The sequence below is a fragment of the Balaenoptera musculus genome, chromosome 5 (assembly GCF_009873245.2).
Source record: "Balaenoptera musculus isolate JJ_BM4_2016_0621 chromosome 5, mBalMus1.pri.v3, whole genome shotgun sequence".
Classification (NCBI taxonomy): Eukaryota; Metazoa; Chordata; class Mammalia; order Artiodactyla; family Balaenopteridae; genus Balaenoptera; species Balaenoptera musculus.
The window spans coordinates 140,105,668-140,130,603 of NC_045789.1; the positions used below are offsets into that span (position 1 = coordinate 140,105,668).

At 66.0% G+C, this 24,936-nt stretch overlaps 1 protein-coding gene across 4 annotated transcripts; it reads left to right on the forward strand.

Annotated features, from left to right (window-relative positions):
- On the forward strand, positions 1-24,289 carry CTBP1 (C-terminal binding protein 1). Of its 4 annotated transcripts, XM_036853172.1 has the most exons (10): positions 20-173; positions 7,549-7,739; positions 9,111-9,265; positions 16,978-17,122; positions 18,395-18,601; positions 20,551-20,765; positions 21,669-21,799; positions 22,428-22,555; positions 23,047-23,164; positions 23,389-24,289. In XM_036853172.1, exons 2-10 carry the CDS (start codon positions 7,733-7,735, stop codon positions 23,573-23,575), a joined length of 1,293 nt encoding a protein of 430 aa, XP_036709067.1. In that variant the 5' UTR covers positions 20-173; positions 7,549-7,732; the 3' UTR covers positions 23,576-24,289. The 4 variants fall into 4 exon arrangements, with proteins under 4 accessions (XP_036709068.1, XP_036709066.1, XP_036709065.1 ...); XM_036853171.1 differs by lacking the exon at positions 7,549-7,739 and having other exon boundaries at positions 2-173; positions 23,392-24,289; XM_036853170.1 differs by lacking the exon at positions 7,549-7,739 and having other exon boundaries at positions 4-173.
- The last annotated feature ends 647 nt before the right edge of the window (positions 24,290-24,936 follow it).

Sequence of the window (24,936 nt, forward strand, 5' to 3'; positions counted from 1 at the left end):
GCGGCTCGGCACGGCGGCGCCCGGGCGCAGGCGAGCGGGCGGAGCAGCGGACGGCGCCCAGGCTGCCCCACGCGCCGGGCTCGCGGCGGAGCGCGCCGGACTCGTCGGGGCCCGCGGCCGCCCGCGCCTTTCAATGGGCAGCTCGCACTTGCTCAACAAGGGCCTGCCGCTCGGTAAGGCCGCGCGCGCGCATTTCCGGCCGCGGGGGCGGGGCGGGGCGGGGCCGCGGGGGCGGGCGGGGCGGGCGCGGGCCCCGGCTTTGTGTGCGAGTGCGCGTGCGCGCCGGCGACCGCGCGCCGGCGCCCGTGGGCGGGGCTGGGGGGGCGGGACCGCGGGAGCGTCGTGCGCGTGCGCGTGCTGCTGCGTGCGCGTGCGCCGCCGCCCCGCCCGCCCGCGCAGGTGACACAAAGGGGCGCGGGGACCCCGGGACCCCCGCAGCCGGGACCTCGCACTCGGTGCGCAAGCCCCGCCGGCCCGTCCGTCCTGCGGGCCGGGCTGGCCGGGTCACCGTTGACGGGGCCCTGCAGCGAGGCCGGGCGCGCCGGTGACCCCACGTCCTTCGGGGCCGGACCTCGGACCGCTGCCGGGGGACGTGCGGGGCCGCAGCCTCGGACCCGAACCGGCCTGTCTGCGGGTCCGCGGCGCCGGGTCTTCCCGCAGGCGATCTTTACTCGTTTTTGAAATGACGTTTTTGAAATGAAATGACCGTTTTGAGATCTTTACTCGTTTTTGAAATGACCGAAGTGATGCGTCAGCTGGGAGGCGCGCCGTTCCCGCTCACCCGGCAGAGGTGGCGGCAGGGCGCCCTTCTCTCTCTCAGTCCGTTTCCACCTGAGTAACGGGACAGGTGTGACCCGCTTCTGTTTGTCCCCAGGCACCTTGTGCCCTTCCTGTTTTGAAAGGTGTCAGGAACAGGCATTCTCCGTGCCCCGGGTAGCTCTGGGGGCCCTGAGCCTGGGGCTGGGGGGCGCAGGCCGGGCGGGGGGCGCCACGGGTGGTGTTGGTTTGCCGGCCGCTGCCCTACGCCCCCGTCAGGCCACTTCCGTGTCACGCCCACCTGTCTTTCCACTCTTGCACAGCCCCAGCTTCTTCGGGCTTCCAGCCACCGGGCTGGGGCCTCCTCATGGTAGGGGCGCATCCTGTCGGCAGGGAAGGGGCCCCACCCGGGAGGGGCCCCACCCTCAGCTTCCAACGCCACCACCCTGCCCCTGGGGCCTGCAGATCGGGGCCCCAGGCTCCGAGGCCTGTGGAGGGAGGAGCTGCCACGGCACCTGAGCCGCGGGTTTGGACGGAGCTTCCTCTGGCTGGTGCCTGCCTGTCCCGGAAGGGTGCACCGGCCCTGGGCTTGCCGGGAGGACGGCCTTTAGCTGGCAGCCTCTTAAGCCGGGAACCTGGCCCAGGCAGCCCCTTTCTGGTGATGCTCTTCTTCGTGGTTGGTTAGGACAGGTTTGCTCTCGGGAAGTGGGATGGGGTAGGTTTTCTTCCAGGTGCTCTGAGATGAGTAGTCACGAGGGTAAGCCCCTCACCCAGCTCCCACTTCTCTGGGTGGCTGGAGAGTTGGCTTGCACAAAGGGGGTCCAGAGCTGGGACTGCCGGTCATATCCCATGCGGGCGTCCTCCACCTCTCCAGGACCCCCCCGCTTTTCAAGAGAAGCAACTTTATTTCTATAAAAACATACACAGGCAAATATTCAGGAGAAAGCCAGCTCCCAGCAGTGTGGACATCTGGGGTGCCCTGTGGGTCAGTGTAGCCTGTCTACTCTTGAATGGGGCAGCATTCCTCAGCCTCTGGGGGAGTGACCACAGCAGCTAAGAGCACAGAATTGTCCCTGGGGAAATCCCGGCTGAGCCCCTGACCAATGCATGGTTACGGGCCCCTTACGTGACTTCTGTGTCATGTCTGTAAAGTGGGGATGGAGCGTGTGAAGAGGTGGGATCACATGAGTGAGCGTGTGCCAGGCGTTGGGGATGGAGGGACAGGGCTGAGGACAGGGACAGGACCAAGGCTGGGGACAGGGCCGGGGGCAGGGCTGAGGGACAGGGTCTCCACGCAGCAGCTGTGAAACGTCACTCTGGAAGGTAGGAAGGTGACATTCCCTAAGTTACGGGTGGCATCACGATGAACCCGCCCCAACCTGCGTTCTTTCGACGTGGATCATGTTCTTGTTTCCGGGATTCTGAGTATCACGAAGGTAGCAGAACACATGCACACACGTGGGCGTAAGTGAAGATGGTGAGAGGTGAACACGCGTGGGGAAGTCTTGGTGACGCATCCTCACTTTTTGTCACAGTTTTTATCCAGCACGTGTGTGGGGCGTCTTTTGGTTTCCAAGGAGTTGAGAAGTTGAGGCTGACTCTGGCCGGTGGTCCTGCTGGAGGTTTTACGCGGCCATGCGTTGCCTGCGGGAGCGCCCTGGCCTTGGCTGCAGGGGCTCAGCGCCCACGCCAGCCAGACTCGGCCTGGGGCAGCACGGCGGACCCCGGCCAGACGGCTGGGCTGCGGGGCAGTGGGGCGAGCTGGAGAAGGCTGGCTGCCGCTGGCTCTTCAGGCAGAGTGACGCGGGGGCAGGCACGGGGCCGCCCTCGGGTCGTCAGAGTCCTGTCTCGGGAGGTGGCTTTCCGGAGGGCATGCCTGGTGGTCAAGCTGGAGGGCCGGTGCTGGCAGAGGGGCTGGCTTCACGCAGGAGGGTGGGGAGGTGGCAGGGGCAGCGGCCGCCAGTGGTGCCAAGGAGTTTCCTTTCCTGCTGCTGAGCGGTGCGCGTGACGGGCTCCGGCTGCGGTGACTGGGGCTCTGCGGCGTGCGGGCCAGAGGCCTGGTGGAGTGAGGAGAGCACACCCTCGCCGTGGGCCCGGGGAGGCTGGCCGTTGGACGGGCCGTGGGGCCAGAGACCCTGTCCGTGGCTGCTGCGTTTGGGGCCTGGGTTGGGGGGGCAGTTACTGGGGCTGGAGAGGAGCAGAGACCCTTTTGGGGGCGAGTTCTGGGTGCGCTGAGCTTGAGATGCTCATCGGTGCTGCAGAAGGAGGTGGGAGCTGGCCCGGGACCCTGACCTGGTGCTCAGGGCGTGGTGTGGCCGAGGGCCGGGTTCTCGGGAAGCCCGGGCTTCCTGCAGGCCCTGGTGCCAGGGATGCGCTGTGATCAGTCTGGGGGGCTCAGCGACTCGGGTGACCCCAGAGCGTGCCAGCTGCAGCCCCTGGACCCTCCGAGGGTAGCCCCACACTGGGGAGCCGTGGCCGAGGACGCGTCTTAGGTGCGTGGGGGGGGGGGTGGGGAGGGGAGGAGTGGCCGCCCGGCAGGAGGGCCGCACGGCCAGTGTGTGGAGCTGGGCAGGAGGGAGCGCAAAGACGGTGCCGGAGTGTCCACGTCCCCCCGTGCGGCTCCCCGTCGTTGGCATCTTCCCTTAGCGTGGAATGCAAGTCGCAGCCCAAGTCCCCTTTCGTCCTTTCCTGTCCCCTCTTGTTCCCTCCCGTTCCGCCGTCCCCTCTTGCTGCTGCGTGGCGCGGCTCAAGGGAACCATCTGCCGGTCCCAGGGTCTGGGTGGGGTGTTCGGACAGCCGTCTGCCGGGCCTTCATCGAGCGCCCTCCTGTTGGGCCCAAGCTGGGCGGCGGCTGGCAGGGACGCCCACTTCGGCCCCGCAGTCTGGCCACCGCCCGCTCCCCGCGTTTGCCCAGGAGCCGGGGCAGCCCAGGGCCGCGGCGCTGCCAGCTCTTGGCACGGGCTTCCTCTCTCAGCAGCCGCGCTGGCCCCTGCGTTCCCCTCCCCCCTTTACTGAGCCGCTGGGATGCGGGCACGCACTGCCTCTCCCCGTGGCGGGCACCTGGCGCCTCTGTGACGTGGGATAGAGCCGTCTGTGCGTCAGGCTGGTCGTCAGCAATCCCTCCCTCCCCACGTGCTCGCCGGGTGCCCCCGGAAGCCCGTCCTGGCAGAGCTCGTGTTCTGGCCGTAGGGCCCCAGTGGTCAGCCAGCACCTACGTCCATCCCTGAGCAGAAACCAGGCGGGCGGGAGGGGAGCAGGGAAGCGGGGGTGGTGGGCGGAGGTGAGGCCCGGAGGAGAAGGGAGCCTGGGAGTGTCACGTGTTGGAAGTGCAGGGCTGTGGCCCCCGGCAGGTGCTCCCGGCAGCCCGTGCGGCCCCGGCAGGCACACTCACCCCGCCAGCACCTCCGCGTGGTGAGCAGGTGCGGGGAGCGCGGGGCGTGCTGGAGAGGGGTCCGCGTGAGGACAGGACGGGCCCTCCTGCGCCCAGAGCCCCGGGTCTGGGGCTGACCAGGGAGGGCGTCTGGACACCCGGCAACCTGGGGCCAGCCTCACGCCACCGGGAGATGACCCGTCTGCTCCCTGGCTGTGCCATCGCTGAGGGGACAGAGGCTCCGCCCTGACAGGTGTCCTGGCTGCCAGCCACCCGCTCCCCAGGGCGGCCCCTTACCACGGTCTCGGAGGCCACCAAGGGGCTGGGGCCGTCCCTGTCGTATCTGGTCCCCAGAGTTTCTTTGCAAGGAGCCGGCCCTGTGTCCCACCCTCCCAGATGGGGTCCAGTTTCTGGTAAGGGGGAGGGGCAGGTGTGTCTGGAATCTGGCCGGGGGGCTTCCGTCCAAGACCCCATCCCTGCCACGCCCCCGACCACGAACCGAGCCCCTGGCTCACCTGGTGGGGGAGGGGTGCACACCCTTGTGGCTCCCGAGAGACAGGCGGGTGAGTAGAGGGCAGGAGCCCCTGAGACTCGTCCAGTCAGCACAGGGTTGGGGGGCCAGGCTGGCGGCACTGCCCCCACCGGGCGCGTGCGACATGGCCTGCGTGCCACCCCCAGGGTCCACGCCTGCTGGCCACGGGCCTTGCTCTCTCCACCCATCCTTCACTCTTTAAACACGGGGCTGTTCCCCCGGAGGGCAGAAGGCCTCCTGTAGGTTCCTGTGCAGGGTGTTTGGGGTAGCGGTGGCTGTAGGAGGTGGCTTGGTGGCCCTGAGGTCCCTGGGGCTACCTGCTGGCCTGCTTTGGGCTTGACCATGACCCTCCCCTCCCCTGGCCTGACCTTGTCAACCCTTCAGCGCACCCCCTGCTGCCCCGTGCGTCCAGGGGCTCTCCCATCGGTGTCTTGAGTAGTGAAGTCACTTACGGGGCTTCTGTTTGGTTTATTTCTAGAAACAAGGTGCAGCTTAGCGTTTTCACCCGTGAGCGTCCCCAGCACGAGCCCAGAAGCTTCTTGCGACTGTGGTCTTGCTGTTATTTCAAGCACAATTGGACGGTTGAATCCCTGTGTCTCGGCCACTGCTGGACGCTGCCGTCCTGCGCACAGGGCACTGGGGCCGGGGAGGGGAGAGCCAGACTCACCCTGTCTGTCTGCAGTGCCCAGCAGAGGTCGCCTCCCGTCTGCACGTTGGGCCTGAGACCTGCCCAGGGCCCTCCGTCTGTCCAGGCTGGCCTCCGAGGCCCGAGGCCCGCCAGCCGCTCCTCTGGGCGGGCGCCCACCACCCCCACGGGCTAGCGGGGACGCACCTGGCTCCTTTTAGGCTGCTCAGCATTGGCAAAGCAAAGCTTCCTTTTGAGACCATTTTCACAAAAGGATTGGTGGGCGGTGGACACGGGAGAGCCCAGGGGTCCAGGTTGTTTCACCAGGGCTGGGAAGACGCAGTGCTGGGCCGCACTTGAGGCGCGTGAGCCCCGGGCCTTCGGGGGACAGGGAACCGTCTTGGCCGTCGGCATGTAGCGGGCGTGTAGGGACGCTGCTGACGGATGGGACCGCGAGTGAGCCAGGGAAGGCCCGGCTGGGCGCTGCCCTGCTTCCCGGTGCAGCTGGCCCTGGTTCCTCCAGGGTTTAGGGAGGGGACTGAAGAAAACCTCGTGACCAGACGGCCGGCTGTGACTCGTCTGGGGTCTCCCTCACCTGCACACACTGATCTCGTCACGCGTGGTTCCCGGGGACCCTCGGGTAGGAGGGCAGGGCACCCGGATCGGCCTGACGCAGCCGTGCGGAGGTGACTACTGGGGTGCTTTGCCCGGTGCTGCCGCTGCAGTTTGGAATGAGTTTGGGGCCAACTTTGGAAGAGACGATGGCATCAGTGGGACCTGGGTTGCAGGTGTTTGAGGTCCTGGAGCTCGCTCTCCTGCCTCTGCCCAGTCGGGGCCACGGCGGGGGGCCCACTCGCGGTCGGCAGCACCCACCCCGGCTGCGGGATCGAGGCTGGGGCCCCAGAGCCAGCGAGACCCCGAGCGAGGCCAGCGTCCTTGCCGCCCGGCCCGGGCGCCCCACCCCCGTTGCTGTCCCCGAGCCCCTCTTGCGAGGATCAGGGTAGGAGGGTGAGGCTGGCCTCCAGGTCGGCCTGGAGTGAGACGGGGGCCTGAGGACCGGCACTGAGGGTCCCTGAGGTTCTGGGGGTGTCGTCCTGTCCTGGGGCCGTCCCCGGGGCGTGTCTGGGGTGTGGGGTGACACCTGCTGCCTTACGGCTCATTGAGTACGTTTTTCACCGGAGAAAGTTAGATCAAAGGAGCGTCCGCGGTTTGCAGCGTGGAAGCGTTCCGATTCCTCGTGCTTGGTGATTCCGGAGAGGAGCGTGGCTGCATGGGCGGGGGTGGGGCGCCCGGCGCGAGTTGCGGGAGCTCTGGTAGCGCGGCCCCTCGGGCACGGAGTCCCTTCGCGGCGGGGCTGCTGTCCACGCTGCGTGGCCCGGGAGGCGGAGCGGGTGCGGCGGGACGGGGACCTGGGCCGGGGCGTCATGCCCCTACCTGTGGGACCGTGGGGGGCCTCGGCGCACGTGGCCGCGTGGGGCTGAGGGGCCGAGGCCGCCTGGGAGCCGGCGGTGAGGTCAGTTCGGGTGCTGGACACCCACCGGTGGCAGGCACTGAGGGCCGCGGACGGCCCGTGGCTGCAGGCTGCCCCCTGGCCCTGCCGCCCGTGTCCTGGGGTCGTGGGCTGTGCCTGGCTGGCTGGAGCTTTTCAGGAGCGGCTGGCCAGTCCCCGCAGTTGAGCCGGATCAGGGAGGACTCGGGTGCGCCCGAGGTTTGGGTCATGACCAGGTCGTCCTGCCCCCCGGGAAGGGCTGGGCAGCTCTCTGGGGAGGGACTGCACCTGAATCTAGCCCCGGCCCCGGGACACCGCCCGCAGGGCCCGCAGCTGGGATGCAGGAAGCATCCAGGTCGGGGTCTGTGTCCCGGGGCCCTTTCCCCCAGCGGCCTGTTGGAAGTCCAGTCTCCTTGCCCCGTCGTGGACCCAGGAAGCGACGGGCCCCATGAGATAGGAGCTTGCAGAACTGGCCACAGCCCGCTCCCTGGGCTGTCCTGTCGCCAGGCCTCCCAGCTGGTGCACCTGGTGGCATCCGGGCGGGGTCCCGGGCACGTGGCGGCGACCTTCGGGGTGAGTCTCTTGCCTCTGCGTCCGAGCCGTGGCCCCGCCGGTCACTCCCACGCAGGGCCGGGCCTGATTCCAGGTAGGTCCCGGCCCGGCAGCCACGGGCCTGGGGTCAAGGTGCAGGGAAGCCCCTCCTCCACGGACCTGAGGTTCGTGAGTCTAGTTGACCCTCAGTGGTGTTTAACGTGTCTCTTGTGTTTAATTTTTAGTCAGACTTTGACCCGGCGTGGGCTTCAGTGGTCGCCGTGGACGGGAGCCTAGGAGCTTTGGTTCGAGACAATTAAAGACGTGGGATGAGGATCCAGTGACAGGACGCAGTTCCGCAGGGGTTCTGAAGATAGACGCTTTGAACAGTCGGATTCATGGTCGTGGAAGCCGAGCCCATATTAAGAGATGTCAGGTTGGTCGGGGCTCGGGAGAGTGAGGCCGCCCGAGGCCGGTGTCCCCGCGGCCGCGGAGAAGGAGCTGCTCCCGGGCTCCCTGCGCGTGGCGGGGTTAGGACAGGGACATCCCCAGCGGGCGCGTCGCCCGGGCCCCACATTTGCCGTGGGGTTTGCTTCTGTCGAGGGTCTCGAGGGAGGGGTGCCCGGCCAGGCCGCGGGTCGGCGCGGGGTTTCTCTGGATGTTCCCGTGGACTCGCCGCGGTGGGGCGCCCTCCCGGTCGCGGTGTCCTCCGTGGGGGGGGTTCCCGTCCTCTCTGACCGCTGGGCGCTCCAGACAAGGCTCTGCAGGCACCTTTCAGCTAAGACGCCTTCGCAGACCCGGAGGGCTCGGTTTCTTGCGGTCGCGTGGATCGATGTTGGGCAGAGTTCAGGCTGAGTGAGGCCGGGAGCGGGTGTTTGTCACACGCTGAAATGAGTAACGTCTTTAAGTGACACGGCGCTGTTCTCCCAGTGGAGCTGGAGAGACCAGGGCACCGTCTGCACAGGACTCCTGCCGTCGCACCACAGACAGAGGGGGCCCGGACGCTCTGCTCATGATGCGGGGGGAGGTGACCAGAGTGGCCCTAGCCTTTGGACCCCAGGCCAGGAGCCCTCCCGGCGGTCCTGGCGCCTTTGCCGCCGGTCCTGACGGCCGTGCGCTCTCGGGAATGGTGGGCACTGGCGGTCCGCTCCCGGTTCTCGTCCTGCGCCCCGCGCGCCGGCTGCCACGTCCCAGGGCAAGCCTGGCGGGGCCGTGGTGAGGGGCGGGCCGATGCAGCCACCGCTGTCTCGCGTGTCACCTGTGAAGCCCTCCCGTCTCCACCTGGGCCTCGCGTGGAAGGGGCGAGTTTTTAATAATTCTTTGCTGTCTCGTTTTGGGAAGGTGAGGGGTTCTGGCCTTTTTCTGGTGTTTTAACCCTCTTCTACCTTTGCGCTGTTTCCTGCTCCTCAAACCTACAAGCAGAGGCGATGCTGGTGCCGGGTGGGTCCCTGTCGGGTTTTTGGGTGGCAACACCACAGCGTCGAGTGGAAGAGAAACATCGGGTGCGTCCCCGAGCCCGTCGTTCCAACCCGCGTGTCTGGCCGCCAGCTGGAGCGCGGGGCTGCCTGGGGCTCTGCACCCCTGAGGTCCTGATCCGGGGGCGGGGGCGGTCACCACCGTCGGTGTCCACTCAGGCGGCAGTGAGCCGTGGCAAACACCAGTGCGTTTTCCTTCCTGATTTTTAACGTATTTTTGACAAAGATCCTGGTGGCTGGACACGTAGAGTTGGAAGCCCTTGGGGTGGGCTGAGGTTTCCGCGGGGGCCGTGCTGCCGCGGGAAGCTGAGCGTCCGGCCCTGTCGTTGCAGGCGTCCGACCTCCGATCATGAACGGGCCCCTGCACCCCCGGCCCCTGGTGGCACTGCTGGACGGCCGGGACTGCACGGTGGAGATGCCCATCCTGAAGGACGTGGCCACAGTGGCCTTCTGTGACGCACAGTCCACACAGGAGATCCACGAGAAGGTACCACGGGCGGGGCGGGGAGGCGGGGAGCCGTGGCCTTGCCAGCGCTGGGGCAGGCGTCCCAGGGTTCCTGCCGGAGCGGGCAGGTGCGGAGCTGCCTTTACCACCTGGCCGGCCGGGAGGCGGGGGTGGGACGTCTCCATTACAACCAGTTCTTTCCCAGAAAGTGGCATTTGGGGATGTGGCTGCAGTGGACGGTGCTGGGGGCCGGCAGGCTGCATCTCCGTCACCGGACGACTCAGGCCACGGCGGTCGCCAGGACACCCCGAGCCTGTGCCACGCGGTTTGCAGCTCTCGGGCGCCCTGGGACCGGAAGTATGTTCATCTGGTTTCTGTCTGTAGTCACAGCCAACCGGGTACTTCAGAACCACCTTTCCCCTGAGTCAGCTGAGGAAGCTGGGCCAAGGTTTATAAAACCTAGGTGCTTCGGAGAGCCAACAGGGTCAGGAGAGGCCCAGATGCCACAGGGGTGCACAGGTCGTGCCCACCGGGCTGGGGCATCGGCTGTGCTGGAAGAGGCGGCTGAGAGGCCGGGGCGGCTTTGGCAGCCTCATGGGCCGGTGAGGTTGGAGCCCTGCTGGACCCTGGCTCTGGGCTGGACCCTTGGAGAAAGGACGAGCTGGAACCAGATGCACCCTCACCTGTCCACCAACCGGCCCAGCAACGTCCACATCAAGCCTTGAACTTGGATTATAGGCAACCCTGTGCCCTATGCTCAGGAGGCTGGCAGAAACAAGGGAGAACAGTACACTTACGGGAAGAGACCGTAGGCCTGGGCCCCAAGTTGTTTCTGCAGATCACCTCCTAGCACAATGTTCATCGCACAGTCGAAGATAACAAGATAGTAGGAGAAGAAAGAACTGAGCGAAAACCAGCAGAGACAAAGGACTAGAGGGGCCCACGGGGCCGGGGGGGGGGTGTCTGCTGCTACAACCACCACGTGAAAACCAAGCCTGAGCACTTCAGAAGGAGCCGAGCGCAGAAGACGTGACGACGGCAGGCTTCGGGGGAGTTTTTAGAAGATCTAGGAGCTGAAACAGAGCAAAGCTGAAAGTGAGAACTCACTGGGCAGACTCGCCAGCCACTCGGGTCAGTGGCAGGATGGAGGCTTGGGGTGAGGGGGCCACGGTGGGGAGCCAGTCTCCGACAGAAATCTCAGGGACCGAGGGGAGGGGATGGGCCACGAGCGAAATTTGATGAGAAAAAGGCTGACGATGGTCCAGAGCCAAGGGAAGGCAGCAATAAGCGGGTGAGAAAAGTGCGGCAGCGTGCACGCCCGGGCGGCCCCTCGGGAACTGGGGCCGGCGGTTTCCCACAGCCGAGCAGGCTCGGGCCACCTGCCTGGCCGTCGCAGCGCTGGTATTTCTCCCAGAGAAGCAAAACACGCGTCCACACAGAAACCTGCCCACGAGCCCCCCAGCAGCTTTGTTCCTCGTGGCCGGAGCCAGAGGGAACCAGGTGGCCTTCAGCCAGGGCACGGGTACCGAGGAGCCCCAGTGGGCAAGAGAAGGAAGGATGAGCCACGGGCACCGGCGTCGGCCGGGCCAGAGCAGCCAGCTCGTGAGGGTCACGTGCATTGTCACTCTGGCCAGACACCATGACGGGGACAGCGAAGGAGACGGAGGTGCCGGGTTCAGGTGCTGCTAACATGGGGGTGTTTCTTTGTGGTGACGGCAGTCCTGCAGTCTGTGTCCTGTTGTGAGGCGGCTACTCGAACAGACTCACAGTAAAGTTACACCGAACAGCACACACGAGCGAGGACAAGACGGCCAAGGGGACTTGGGTGCACAGATGGACCTCACCGGGCACGAGCTCATTGCCCACCACAGCGGCCGGGTTGGGGGACACGGGATCCCTCTCGTTGGCAACTTCTTGTGAATCTTAAACTGTTTCCAACCAAAATGATACTTTTTAAAAAACCAGTAGTGGAATGAAAAAGAGACATACCGAGAGAAATTTTTAAAAATTATAAGCAGTACTAAAACAAGTTTTGCCAGTAAATTTGAAAACTAAGACAAAACGTGTTTTTTTCCAGAACTGTAACTTACCAAAACTATTTCAACAAGTTAATGTAAAACCCAGGGCTTCCCTGGTGGCGCAGTGGTTGAGAGTCTGCCTGCCAATGCAGGGGACACGGGTTCGAGCCCTGGTCTGGGAAGATCCCACATGCCGTGGAGTGACTAGGCCCGTGAGCCACAACTACTGAGCCTGCGCGTCTGGAGCCTGTGCTCCGCAACGGGAGAGGCCGCGATAGTGAGAGGCCCGCGCACCGCGATGAAGAGTGGCCCCCGCTCGCTGCAACTGGAGAAAGCCCTCGCACAGAAACGCAGGCCCAACACAGCCATAAATAAATAAATAAATAAATAAAATTTTTTTTAAAAAACCAAAAACCCAAATAAACAAGTTGACAGACCCCTGGGGAGGGGGATAGGGCCCTCAGAGCCCCACCCGACGGGCAGGCGGCGTTCCCCCCCCCCCCGAGCCCTATGCCTCCTGACACCCACGGGAAGCCACAGCCAAGGCCTTGCCTGCCAGAGGAGAACAGGTAGAAAAAGTGTCCTGGGGACAGAATTTTATGCTCCTGACAGAAGAGACGTTCGGACTATGTAATTGGTGTCCTTAGAGCTGAGGTAGCGCCTGACTGTACACCGAGCAGGACGCGGCGAGAATGGAATCACAGGAGAACCAGAGGGCGCCCCTGGAGACTGGATGGGAGTGGAAGGTTTAAACTTGAATAGGAAGCTCAGAAGACGCAGTCAAGGGAAGCCCAGAGGAAAGACGGAAGCGACGAGGAACGAGGAGAGATTCGCAAACTCCCCAGGGGTGCCGTGCCCAGCTGGCCAGTGCAGCCGCTCTCAGGAGCCTCGCGTTTGCCATCCTGGACAAGCACTTCCTTCCTCCCTCTTTGCTGCCAGGGGTGGCCAAATGACTAAGTCCAGCCAGGGAGAGGACAGCAGCCTTTGTGTGCAGAGCCACCTTCCCTCTTTCTGCTGGCTGGAAACCAGATGTGATGGCTGGAGCCTGGGCAGCCACCCAGACCACAGAAGGAAGCCATGTGGAGCCAGGGGAGCCTGGGAATGGCGGGGCAGCAAGTCAGGAGCCCAGGACCCCGATGGCTCTGGAGCTGACACGGGGTCCATGGACCACCTGGCTGCAGGCTTTGGCCTAGAAGGGAAATATCAGCCTGTGTTAACGTGTCACATCTGATCAGGGGTTTCTGCCTCCTCACAGCTGGTTGGACGTCCGTCCAATGTTATTTGAGCGTTAAGAAGGAGAGACTGACGTTTTCGCCACCACACGAGGGAAACAAAGCTGGACGGCGGCTCCCGCACTCCTGCCGCGGACCCAGGACGAGCGTCGGGGGCCCGGGAGGCCCTGCCGTTCAGGATCCAGAGTTCACCAGTGCCGGGGCGGGGGACAAGAGCCAGAGCGGCCCCAGCTGGGCGCATCAAAGCTCCTGAGAGGAGGGGTTTTACCAGGCTTGCTCACGCGCCCACACGCGGGGCTGGCACAGGCGTTTCTCCCCCCTGCCACTCTCTCCGAAGCTCCTCAGACAAAGTTAGGTGCCCGTGAGGTGGGGGCAGCCGTGAAAAAGGAAGACCTGGGGTCCCGTTGAGGGGCTGGGCCAGGGTGGGAGAGACGCGGGATGCGCCTGGGGTTCCAAGGGCACCAGCAGGGGCCTTTGGAGTGAAACGCCCAGTCCCAGGAGGGATGCGCCGAGGCCGGGTAAGACATGAAATAAAATCCGGGGAAAACGCAGAAACAGGCACTGTAGCCAGTGGTGGGGTGGCTCCCGGTCGGTGGGACCTGAGGACCCTGGAGGCGGAAAGGACTGGTCAGCCCACGAGCCCTGGGGACGCTGGCCGGTGCCCTCGTGCGCACCCGCCGTCACCAAGAGTGAGAGGGGCGTTTGCAGGGAGCGTGTTCGCCCCTGGTCAGGACAGAACCAAACGTGGGCAGTTCTGCAGAAAGCACGGCGTGGAAAGGAGGGGTCATCTGAGTACAAGGCAATCAAAACAATCTCCCTGCAAGAGAAATCACACAAAACAGGAAAATAGGGGGGTGAAGGAGACGTGCCCGCAGTGCGTGTAACAGTCGGGGGGTGAACAGCTGAAATACTCAGACTTCTCAACCAACAGGAAAAGGACAAATCCCAGTAGACAGTGGGCGAGCGAGGGGGTGTGTGGACAAAATAGCGACCGCGGAGCAGGTGACACTGCCCCCCGCCCAGGGACTCACAGACACCCAGGGGCAGCCGGGCCGTCAGCTCGCAGGTCTGGGTGGGGCTCCGGCAGGCCTGTGAGAATCTGGTCTGCGGTCTTCAGCCCGCTGTCCCTCCGCCTGGGCCATCTGTCATCGGGAAATCCCACAGAAGACGCCCATCTGGAAAGATAAGAAGTCACTGAGGGTGTGTGTGTGTGTGTGTGAGATGCTGGGAGGGGACACTCGGGGCGAGGAGGTGCCCTGACCGGGGGCCTGCCTCTGGTGTGGTGCCCAGTGAGTACCCCTCAGGCCCTCTGCTCTGAGCGCCTGGCCAGGTGGGCCGCGTTGCCCCTGTGGACCTGAGGACACCAGGTCAGCGACTAGCTGGGTACCCGGCAGGTAGAGGCTGGCAGGAGTGGACGCTGGGAGGTCGGCGCCATACCCGGGGTGTCACGGCCACTGTGCAACCAGGGAAGGGGTCATGAGGAGCCAGCAGGAGCATGGACCTGGAGTCTGGACAGGGCAGTGTGGTGCCCCTGCAGTGGTCTCATCCTGTAGCCGGTACAGGGTGGGCGCTGCTCTGAGAGGAGCCCGGGCTCCCCTCTGAGGACACTCCACCTGGTACCCTGGGATTCAAGAGATGCTCAGTAGAAAAAGGGCCAGGCGTGGAAAAAGTAATTTACCCAGAAACGTACCTGGGTGACTGAGTCACACCCAGAAATGCAAATGAAAGCTACAGTAACGGTTCCAGCCTGCGTGCGCCACACAGAGTATTTGGAAGTTGGGCATGCCTGGTGCCGGGCGGTCGGTGCTGACGGGCAGACTGTGCCCCGGGGGCAGTGGCAGCAGGCCTGGAGCCTGCAGAGGGTTTGCAGGGATCCGCTCACTTCTCACCCCAAGGAAACAAGCAAACACGTGGGTTTTTGCTGCAGCACAGCTGGCGCTGGAAGCCACACAGTCTCTCCAGATTTAGAAACGTTCAGACCATCGTGGACCATCCCTGCTTAAAAGTGCAGCCCGGGACACTTAAGGACCACAGCTGGGTGCAATGCTCAGGAAAAAAGCTGCCCCTGTGCATGCGCCTGAGCCGCGAGGACCACCTGCCCCGTCCCGCCCGCCCACAGCCCATCCGCACGCCCGTTGCAGCCGAGGGCCCCGCAGGCGTCCAGCCCATCCACCTGCCTCTGCGTCCGGGGCTGCGCCTCCCAATGCTGGCAGGGACGTGTCCATCTCTCTGGTTCTAGCACCCAGCCGTGCCGGACACCGTGGGCACCGACAGATCTCTGTCTACGTGCAGCCTGCCCCCCAGCTCCTGCCCGCCTGCCTCCGGGGGCCCTCCTCACCAGCTCTTGTCCGCACAGCACAGGGCGGCCAGAGGGGCCTCCCCTCTCCCCTGCACCTCCCCGTGGCCTTCGCCGTGTCCACTGCCCTGTCTCTTCCTGCCCACCCTCCCCATGTGCTCTCGGTTAATCCCCTCTGCTGCTGCTCTGCTGTCACACGCCGGGCCTCACCCCGTCCGCACCGGGTCCCGTCGAGTCATGGCACCGGAAGTCAGCGCCTGCGCCTCTGGCGCTCCCAGGAGGCCGGGGAAGCTGTCAGGACTCGGGCACGATGCAGCCGCCCGTTCACGCGCCCGCCGGCAGCTCCCGCTCCCGGAGCCGAGACCCCTGGGTCTTCCGAGCGGCGCCAGCGCAGGGCTGCAGCACCCCGTCCCTTCGTCGCAGGACCAGGAACCCAGGACCCCTCTGCCCTGCTGCCCAGCTGTCCTTGCCTTGGTCCTTTCTGTGAGGTCCCCTGTGGCCGTGTCCTCCAGGCCGCCTCAGGCAGCAGGAGGGGAAGGGAGGCCAGGCCAGCCTCAGAGGAAACTGCGTTCCGGGTGGCCGTGTGTCCGGCTGGGACCAGGGCTCAGTCATCGTAGAAGGGGCGAGCCCGGGGCCATTAGCAGTCTCCCCGAGGCTGCAGTCCCCTGCCCTGCGCCCCACGCTCAGAGCCCACTCCACTCTGCTTACGCCATCAGCCACGGGCCAGCTGCTTCCTCAGTTCGCATGCGGCCCCTTGTGGTCCAGCAGCCTCTGTCGCCCCGGGGCACCCAGGGTCAGCCCTGGAAGCTCGGTCCAGAGAGGGCCGCAGACACATCACCACAGGTTCCCAGTGGACTCTGTTTCACTGAATTTGAGACGTCATTGATTATGACGCCCCGTTAGGGAGGAATAAACCTCGTCCCCAAGTATGGCAGGTTTTGAATTACATGATGTGTTGGAACGGGGTGGGCCCGCTCCGCAGCCCCTGCCCTTGGGCCCAGAGATGGCAGATCACGCGTCCCTGGCCTTGGCCAGACTGCGTCCCGGTGCGGACCCGGCTCTCGGTCCTGGGCTGTGGCCCCGCCCTCCTCGACCCGCGCTCCCCGCCCCCACCCCCACCCCCCAGGAGCGAGGTGCGTCGCACGTGGGTGGGCCCGGCGCTGGCAGAGCTCATGGACTTAAGCTGGCGGGTGGGGGGCGGGGCTCTGCGTGGGGCACGATGGTGGGTGGACGTCACCCACGGGGAGGTCTGTGCGCTTGGCACCAACCTGCCCGCGTGGGCCTCACCTGGAACAGACTCGCCGAGACACGCGGGCCGCCCCCAGGTGTCCTGGAGTCCCGCACTTGGGGACGACGGCCCCGGCCACGCTCCGAAGGGTGCAGAGACAGAGCCGGCGGGCCCCTCCTGGGGGCTGCAGCTGGCGAGGCCCACCTCAGGCGCAAGCGCGCCCGGAGCGCGTGCCCCACCCTGACGCGCCCTTGACAGCCCTCCCAGTGGCGGGGCGGGGGGAGGCGGCCCCCCGGGTCTGCGGTGCCGTGGACGGTGCGCAGGGGCAGCGGCTGCCCCTGCCCCTCCCTGGGGGAGTGCCCTTCCAACCCGGGGCCGTGCAGGCTGACCTGGAGGCCTGGCCTTGTGCGCAGTGGCGGTGGGGGTCGGCACGTCAGCCCCCTCCCCGTCTGAAAGGGGTGCCCTGCTCACTGCAGCGCGTTCACTGCCCCCGGGGACTTATCCGCCGCTCCGAGCGCGTTGCGGCCTTGCGGCTGCTCCTGTTCTGCGAGCGGTCTGTCAAGGTGGCCGCTGGCTTCTCACCCTCTCGGCAGGGTCTGGAGGTTTCAGGTGTGCCGGCTCCTCCCCGCGCCCGGCGTTTCCCGTCTATCGTAGCGTCTGGTGCCCAAGGAGAAGGCAGCCCCCGCGCACCCCCCTGCGTCAGGCAGGCAGAGCGCTGTCCCCTGTGTCAAGCGGGGCAGGGACCCTCGGTGTGCTTCACGAGTTTGCTGATCCGTCACACTCGGGTCACTGCAGACCGCTCACACGGGGATTGGGCAGCTTCCGCCCCGAGAGGGCCTGCCATGCGCACCGGAGAGAAGGCTGCTCGGGTGGGACCCTGCCGGAGCCCTGGGACTCGCCTAGCGGGGGCCGCACTTGGGGGCAGTGCCCGCGTGGCTTCTCCCGCAGCGGCAGCGGCTCACGTGCCTCCTTCACTGCAGGTGCTGAATGAGGCCGTTGGGGCGCTGATGTATCACACCATCACGCTGACCAGGGAGGACCTGGAGAAGTTCAAGGCCCTTCGGATAATCGTCCGGATCGGCAGCGGCTTTGACAACATCGACATCAAGTCGGCTGGGGACTTAGGTAGGACGGTCTTGGATTCTTCTCTCTGCAACTTTGCGCACTGCTCCCTTGGCGCGATCTCATCACATTTTGTCCGTTGGTTTTACCGGGAAGAGGAGAGTCCCGCCGCAGCCGCCTGCCTGTCCGGGGGTGGCCTGGGGGCCGGCAGCGTGTGGGCCCCACGCCAGCTCCCCTCAGGCAGCCGCAGGGTGGCAGCAGCGGCTCTCAGAAAGCCTGGGCACTGTGGGCAGCGTGTCCGCCGCCCTGCCGCCCTGCCTCCTGGGGACCGTGGGGAAGGGACGTCAGCCCGGGGGGGCGGCCAGCACATCCGTGTCGGGGTTTGCGCAGCCCTGTGCACGAGCCTTGGTCTGTGTGGTGACGTAGGACACGTGCGAGTGTGTACACACAGGTGTGTGGCTCACACTCACGGAAACAGACCTCAGCGTGCCCCTCCAGGTACAGTCTTCCGCCTCTTGTGACGTTCTGGTCTAGTCTCTCCTTATCCTTTGTTTGTGTTGGTCACGGCTTAAGGGCAGGTGAGGACACGCCCGGCCACGGCCCCTGGTCACCGACGGCGGCCTCAGACCTGCAGCATGAAAACGGCTCCCGCTGTCGGCTGCCACGCGTCCCAGGGTTCATTCTGCTCTGCCAGCCCAGCTCTCTCACCCCGCTATCACCTGTCCCCAGGAAGGCACCGCAGTGTCAGGCTGCGGTCTGGGCAATTTTCGAGCCAGGACGTCCTCCGGGCCTCGTCCCTGTTCGCGGAGCAGGTCCTCATTGCCTCGCGATTACACGGGCTGGGGCTCCGTCCTTCGTCCAGGGACAGTCTGGGGCGTGCCGTGCGGTCATCCCTGCCAGACCTCCGCACGGCCTGGTCCTGTCCGGCGGCAGCCTTGCTCCCGAGTCTGACGGGGCCTCCAGCTCTGTTCTCGCTCAGTCTCCCCTGCATGACCTCCTGACCCCGTCCTAGGTTTTGTCTCAAGCCGAGCTGGTGAGGGGGTGGGGAGGGCAGGGCCTGGGGAAGTGTGGCCTGGCCAAGATCCCTTTCCAGAAGGTCCAGTGGCAGGTGGTCCAGGAGGGGCAGAAGCAGGTGTGGGCATCCGCCCAGGCGGCCTCTCTTCCTGTCCCCCACCCTGTCTGCCCACTGGACCCATGGGTGGCTTTCCCACGCGGCACGGGGCAGGTGACCTGCATTTGTCTCCTAGCATCCTGGGGCAGGGACGTGTCCGCCGGCCTGTCCCAGGTGAGACCAGGACCGTTCTAGTGACTGCCCCACATGTCTCGTGTCCTCAGGCATCGCCGTCTGCAACGTGCCGGCCGCGTCCGTGGAGGAGACCGCCGACTCCACCATGTGCCACATCCTCAACCTGTACCGCAGGACCACGTGGCTGCACCAGGCGCTACGGGAAGGCACGCGGGTCCAGAGTGTTGAGCAGATCCGAGAGGTGGCTTCTGGAGCCGCCAGGATCCGCGGGGAGACCTTGGGCATCATCGGACTAGGTGCGATGGCTTTTGCCCCCGTGCACAGGCTCTGTGGACCCTGAGGCTGGGGCTGCGCTGTGCTGCTGGCAGGTGCCCCCACCTGGCATGGCTGCCCAGCCAGGGGACAGCGCGGGGTTGAGGGGCCTTTGCCCCAGAGACTGTGCTGGCCCTCATCTGCCCCGGGACACCTAGTGGGGCCCACGCACGCACACAGATGTTAAATAGGTGCTCTTGGGGTCACACGTGCTCGTGTGGTCACGCACACTCACGCGTGCCCACTCTGCCGTTCCCCTACCCCGCAACTGAGCGCACAAGGCCTTCGGGTGATGGCCGGGCAGGCTGCCCTGGGCCCTGCTCTGGGTGGACGGAGGCTGCCCACGCCGCTCACCCGCTCACCCGCACGCCCTGCAGGCCGGTGTCCTGGGCCAACCCTGGGCCCCTTGCACTCAGACAGCAAACCAGGGAACGGAGACGTGGGGCGGCAGGCAGGGTCCGGGGGGCAGAGGTGCCGGGGTGGTGCGGGCCTTAGGGGTTGGGGAAGCAGGGGAGGGCAGTGTGGTGGGAGGGGCCTGCCCTGGGCCACCTGGGCCACCCAGCATGGGCGGGACCGTAGCTCCCTGCGGCCCCATCAGCTGTCTCACAAAGGTTCTCTACGGCAAAGGCACCGCCTCATGCAGCTGTGGGGGAATTGCAGGGCAGAGACGCGCCTGCATTAGTGCAGGGGGTCAGGGTCATGGGCGTCCGTGGGACACAGGGGTGTCCCTCCCCAGCACGACTCGCTGTCCTGCTGGCTGTGCACACGCAGACGCCAGGGCTGGCCAGAGCCCCGTAGCCCTGTGAGCGCCCTGCTCCTGGCACCTAGGCCCCCAGCGCCCTCAGCCAGTCCGGGGGCAGGGATGGCCTGGCCTGGCCCATGCGGTGTGATGAAGGACGGGAGGAAGGAGCAAGGCCGGGGAGCCGGTGGGGAGGAGGAGCTGGGTGTGCCTGGCCAAGTGGACTTGGGGCGGCCACCTCTAGGCGGTGTTGGTCAACACACTCAGTGGGGTGGGGACGCCCCGGAGGCTGCGTCTCAGCCAGCGCCCGGCGGCCCCGGGGACCACGGCCCTTGGTCATCTGCTCCGGCCCTCCCCGCGCCCCTCGGGACTCCGAGAGCCTCTGTTCTGGTTCCCCACTGCCCAAAAGCAGAGTGGTCCCCCGAAACCTTCTGTGGCCCAAGTGGTGTAAAGGGGAGAAGCAGCGACCTTTGGATCCACGTCGCTCGTGGAGGCCAAGGTCACAGCACCTCCACACTGAGACACGGTGTGCGGTTCCCGGGGGCAGAAGGGGCTCTGTAACGGCACCTGCCAGACACACTGAATGCAATTTCGCTTTTGCCTTTTTTCATAAAAGTGAAAATCCTCTTCGGGTTTCTTTTGGTTCCTGGAACTGGGGACTGACGGCGTAGGTGAAGTGGCTTAAAGCAAGGCCAGCCGAGCAGGGGCTCCCGTGCCAGCGTCGCCCAGCGGGCAGTGTGAGTGACTGCTCCGGGGCGCTGGCACTGTGGCTGGTCGGCAGGACCGCTGGGTGCCTGTCCTCCCCGGGCCCTCTGCGCTGGCGTCTCACCAGCCTCCACGGCGTCCCGTGGCCCCGAGCGCAGGGCCCTGGCGTGCCTTCCCCCCACCAGCTCCTGGCCTGCGCTGCTCCCCTGCTTTGTCTTCTCGGGAGCCGAGGACAGAGGGCTTCAGCCTCCGGGGCACTGGGGCCTGTCCTGACACCGCAGCCCCTGCCTCGCCCCCCGTGCATCCGCGGAGCCCCCGTCGGCACTCCCCAGCTCCCCGGAGCCCCGTCCCTTCTCTGCAAAGCCTCGTCCTGTGCACGTCCTGCCGCTCGGCCTCTGGGAGCAGACGTCTCAGGGTCACCCCGGGCAGACGGGGAACCGAGGCAGGGCGGCCGGAGAGGTGCCGTGGTGACACCTTGTCGCCCCCCAGGTCGCGTGGGGCAGGCGGTGGCGCTGCGGGCCAAGGCCTTTGGCTTCAACGTGCTGTTCTACGACCCCTACCTGGCGGATGGCACGGAGCGGGCGCTGGGGCTTCAGCGGGTCAGCACCCTGCAGGACCTGCTCTTCCACAGCGACTGCGTGACCCTGCACTGCGGCCTCAACGAGCACAACCACCACCTCATCAACGACTTCACCGTCAAACAGGTGTGCGGCCCGCCGGCACCTCCCTCGGGACAGCGGCCAGGGGCCCCGGGGGGCGGCGGGGTCTGGGCGGCGGGGCCCAAACCGCCGCCTGCCCGCCACTCCTGCCGGTCACCGGCCACCACGCGGGCCCTCCCGCGGGGCCTTTTCTTCCCCAAACCGCAGCTTCGGGCCTTTCAAGTGCCCGTGTGTGCAGAGGCCTGTGTCGCAAGCGTGCACAGTGTATATACGTGGGGGTGGGTCAGTTCCGACGACAGTGCCCCCCCACGTGTGTGTGTGTACATGTGGGCTTGTACACACACGTGTGTATACATGTATTTAAGTGTGGGGTGGCCGTTTACATTGATGTGTGCATGTAGGTGTGTGCGCACACGTGCACGTGTGGTTACATACACGTGTGTGTGCATGTGGGCTTGTACGCGCACGTGTGTGTACACGTATTTAAGTGGGGTGGCCGTTTGCATTGATGTGTGCACATAGGTGTGTGTGCACACATGCACGTGTGGTTACGTACATGTCCGTGTGTGCACGTGTACGTGTGGGTGGGCGTGCGTGTACATTCTGTGTGCCCACCTGGGGCCTCAACTGCTGTCTGCCCCGGGCTCCTGAAGCCCCGTAGAGAGTGAGGCCGGGCACCTTGGTTCTCACCCAGTGGGTCTGGGCCTCTGGGGGACAGGGCGTGGCCGGGGGCGCTGATCAGAGCTGTGTGGTCCCCAAGGACTCAGTGAGGCCCGGACAGGCACGAGCCCCAAGCTGATGGACGGCCACCTGAGCCCCACGACGGGGTGGGCTTAGTTGGGGTGAAGTGGGGGTCACAAGGAGTCCCTCACCTGGGAGCGGGGGCAGCCGCTTCCCTGAACCGGCGGGGGGGGTGTCTTCAGGCCGCACTGTCCCGTGTCTTCCCAGATGAGACAAGGGGCCTTCCTGGTGAACACGGCCCGGGGCGGCCTTGTGGACGAGAAGGCACTGGCCCAGGCCCTGAAGGAGGGGCGGATCCGCGGTGCGGCCCTGGACGTGCACGAGTCGGAGCCATTCAGGTGCCTCCCGGTGGTGCCCTGGGGTCCCCGAGACGGCGCTCGCCCAGCTTAGGCCCCGCGCTAGCCTGCGTCTGACCCGGTGGCCACGGCGCCGCGAGGGAGTGGGGCCCCAATGCCCACGCACGGTCTCCAGGCCCCGGCCTCAGGCAGCTGAGGGTCCGAGGACAAGGGAGCCTGAGATCCCCCGTTGGGCAGACCTTCCTCCCTGGCCAAATCTCAGCGCGAGGGGAGGCCACCGCCATGGGCCAGGACGACCCAGTCCCCTGCGCCTGGTGGGAAGGGCTCAGACCAGGCGCCCTGCTGAGTGCCCGGGGGCACGAGGCGGCTGGCCCCCATGTGGCCACGTCAGAGGCCTCATGGCCGAAATGCCCGTCTGGGGCAGCAGGACGGCTCCAGGTGGGTCTTCACCCTTCCGGGGCAGAACGGTGTCCGGAGGGCCTGGGGTCTAGAGCTCACAGCCGCTTGCAGGGGGGGGCGGGCCGCGTCCCCCCCCAGTGAAGGCCCCTCCCCACTGCAGTCAGGAGCCCGTGGGCAGGTTTGTCTTTCAGGGGGAGCCACCAAGTCTGACGGAGGGTGGGGTGTGGCTCCGGGCAGGGGCGGGGCCTCTGACCTCCTGTGTGCCGTGTAGCTTTAGCCAGGGCCCGCTGAAGGACGCGCCCAACCTGATCTGCACCCCACACGCGGCCTGGTACAGCGAGCAGGCCTCCATTGAGATGCGTGAGGAGGCGGCCCGGGAGATCCGGAGAGCCATCACAGGTGGGCCGGGCGGGGGCCCTGAGGCCACGGGCATCTTCTGCTGGGGTGGCTAGGGAGACGGACCCACCCAGGGCCTGGCGTGGCAGACCCCAAACACAGAGGAGGCCGAGCGCGGCCCAGGCCCTCGTGTCAACCTTTGTGACGCTCGCTTGCTATTCTGCTTGGGGCGCCAGCTCATGGGGTTTTTCCCCCACCTTTTAAAGAGTCATTTATACGTGTAAGCCTTCCGGGCTGGGCCCTGTCAGCTTCTCTCTGAAATCCCCGGGCCGAGCAGATGGGGTCGGGGGCACTGCTGCGCCGAGATCGGTTGCTCGGGGCTGGGGGTCCCCGAGCCTTGAGGGCGACACTGCCCAGACAGGACCCCGCTGTGCCTAAGGGGAGCGAGTCTGGAGACTGCCCACGTCCCCAGTGGAGCTCCTGCCTCTGGGGTCCCTTTGGTGGCAGCCGCCTAATGCAGGCACCATCCCTCCCGTCTCCCCGGCCTCCCCCAGGCCGGATCCCCGACAGTCTGAAGAACTGCGTGAACAAAGACCACCTGGCAGCTGCCACCCACTGGGCCAGTGTGGACCCGGCCGTGGTGCACCCCGAGCTCAACGGGGCCGCCTACAGGTGAGCGGGGGCTCTCGGCCTGGACGTGTGCTCACGCGGCCCCCGCGGACACGGACGGTTGGGGCTTAAGCGCCCGAGCAGGGGCGACCTTCAGGGCCTGGTGGACATGAGACCGTCTGGGTGGCGGCCGCACAGGGAGTGGGACGGCGTCCCCCAGCAGGCGGCCTTCAGGAGCAGCCTGGGGTCCCGCCCCACTGGCCTCACCTGCCTCCTTCCTCTCCCAGCAGGTACCCCCCAGGCGTCGTGGGCGTGGCCCCCAGCGGCATCCCCGCCGCCGTCGAAGGCATCGTCCCCAGCGCCATGTCCCTGTCCCACGGCCTGCCCCCTGTGTCCCACCCACCCCACGCGCCTTCTCCTGGCCAAACCGTCAAGCCCGAGGCGGATAGAGACCATGCGAGCGACCAGTTGTAGCCCGGGCGGAGCTCCGCAGTCTGGGCACCGGCCAAGCCCTCGGACAGGCGTGTGCAGGGGCGGCGCCGCAGGTGGCCACGGCCTCCGGGACAGTCCGGGCGCCAGGGGTGAGAGGTGGCACCCTCTGCCTGCGTCAGCTGTAGTTGTCCCGTCCCGAGGGCCGGCCGCTGCCGTGTCCTTTGCGTCCTCGTTCAGCAGCGGAAGTCAGTAGTTCTATCATGAATGTCCCCGTCTGTGTACAGTCTTTAGACCATCACAAAGGATTTGTTTGCTTAGCTGTCGGCAGGAGAAGCCCGAGGCAGGGCTCAGCGGGTCTGCTTCAGACGTTTTCCCTTTTGTGTGTGGATCGCATCCCGAACCAAGCAGTTGGCAAACTTCTCAGGACAGTGAATCCTCCCCGTTTTCTTTTTACGCCACACGGTGCATTGTTTTTTCTACCTGCTTGTCTTATTTTTAGAATAATTTAGAAAAACAAAACAAAGGCTGTCTTTCCTAACTTTGGCATGAACCCCCCTGTTCCAAACGAAGACGGCGTCGCTAGTGGTGCAGAGAGGAGCGCGTGGGCCTCCGTCCCGGGCGGCGGGGCCGCGGCGCCTGGCCGCGCGGTGCCGTCCTGCTGATGTGGTAGGCTAGCAATATTTTGGTTAAAATCATGTTTGTGACCGTAACCATTTGTATGAATTATTTTAAAGAAATAAAAGTCCCAGAAAGAGCCGGCACGTCCAGCATCTGTTTTATCGGCTTCGTGTCGCCAGGACACAGGCGGGGTCAGTCCTCTTCTCTCCTAGCGCTGGTGGCCTTGGGGCTGGACAGACGGCCCAGTGAGCCCCGCTGTCACCACGGGAGGGGCGCTGCGGCCTGAGTGCTGGCCTCTGCCTCCCCCCGCCCTCCGCCCTCAGACAGCCTGGGACCCGGGCCCCTGGGGGCTGCAGAGGCCGCTGGCTCCAGGCTCGCAGGGACGTGCTCAGCGACACCACTCTGTCCTTGTCACACCGCCGCCTCCGGAAGCCCCGCCGCGCCCGTGGGTCAGACCGCACCGCGTGGCTGGGATGCGTGGCCGCGCTTACTCAGCAGCTGCTGCCAGACAGGGGCCTGAGGGCGGGGACGGGGCGTGTCCCTCCTGCCACCCGCTGCAGCAGGTCCCGGGCCCGCCAGCTCCGGCCCCTCAGCCTCTCGCCCCTGGACTCCTCGCTGGGTCCCGCGAGGGCAGCGGTCTACAAACACTAGCTTACGGGAGATTTGCGGGAAAAATGCCTCGGTTTTGCCCACGTCCCCGCCTGGGTGTGGGCACGGAACCCGGGGCGGGAGCTGTGTCGCACTCCACACTCGCCACCTGCCACGTTCCCCGCGGCCACCGTCCC

What these genes read in the sequence shown, in the direction of transcription:
- CTBP1 (XM_036853170.1), top strand. Translation starts at nt 134, where the DNA reads ATGGGCAGCTCGCACTTGCTCAACAAGGGCCTGCCGCTCG. An exon ending in CAACAAGGGCCTGCCGCTCG is followed by an intron (nt 174 to 9,110) that starts GTAAGGCCGCGC and finishes CTGTCGTTGCAG; the next exon opens with GCGTCCGACCTCCGATCATG. An exon ending in CACGAGTCGGAGCCATTCAG is followed by an intron (nt 21,800 to 22,427) that starts GTGCCTCCCGGT and finishes TGTGCCGTGTAG; the next exon opens with CTTTAGCCAGGGCCCGCTGA.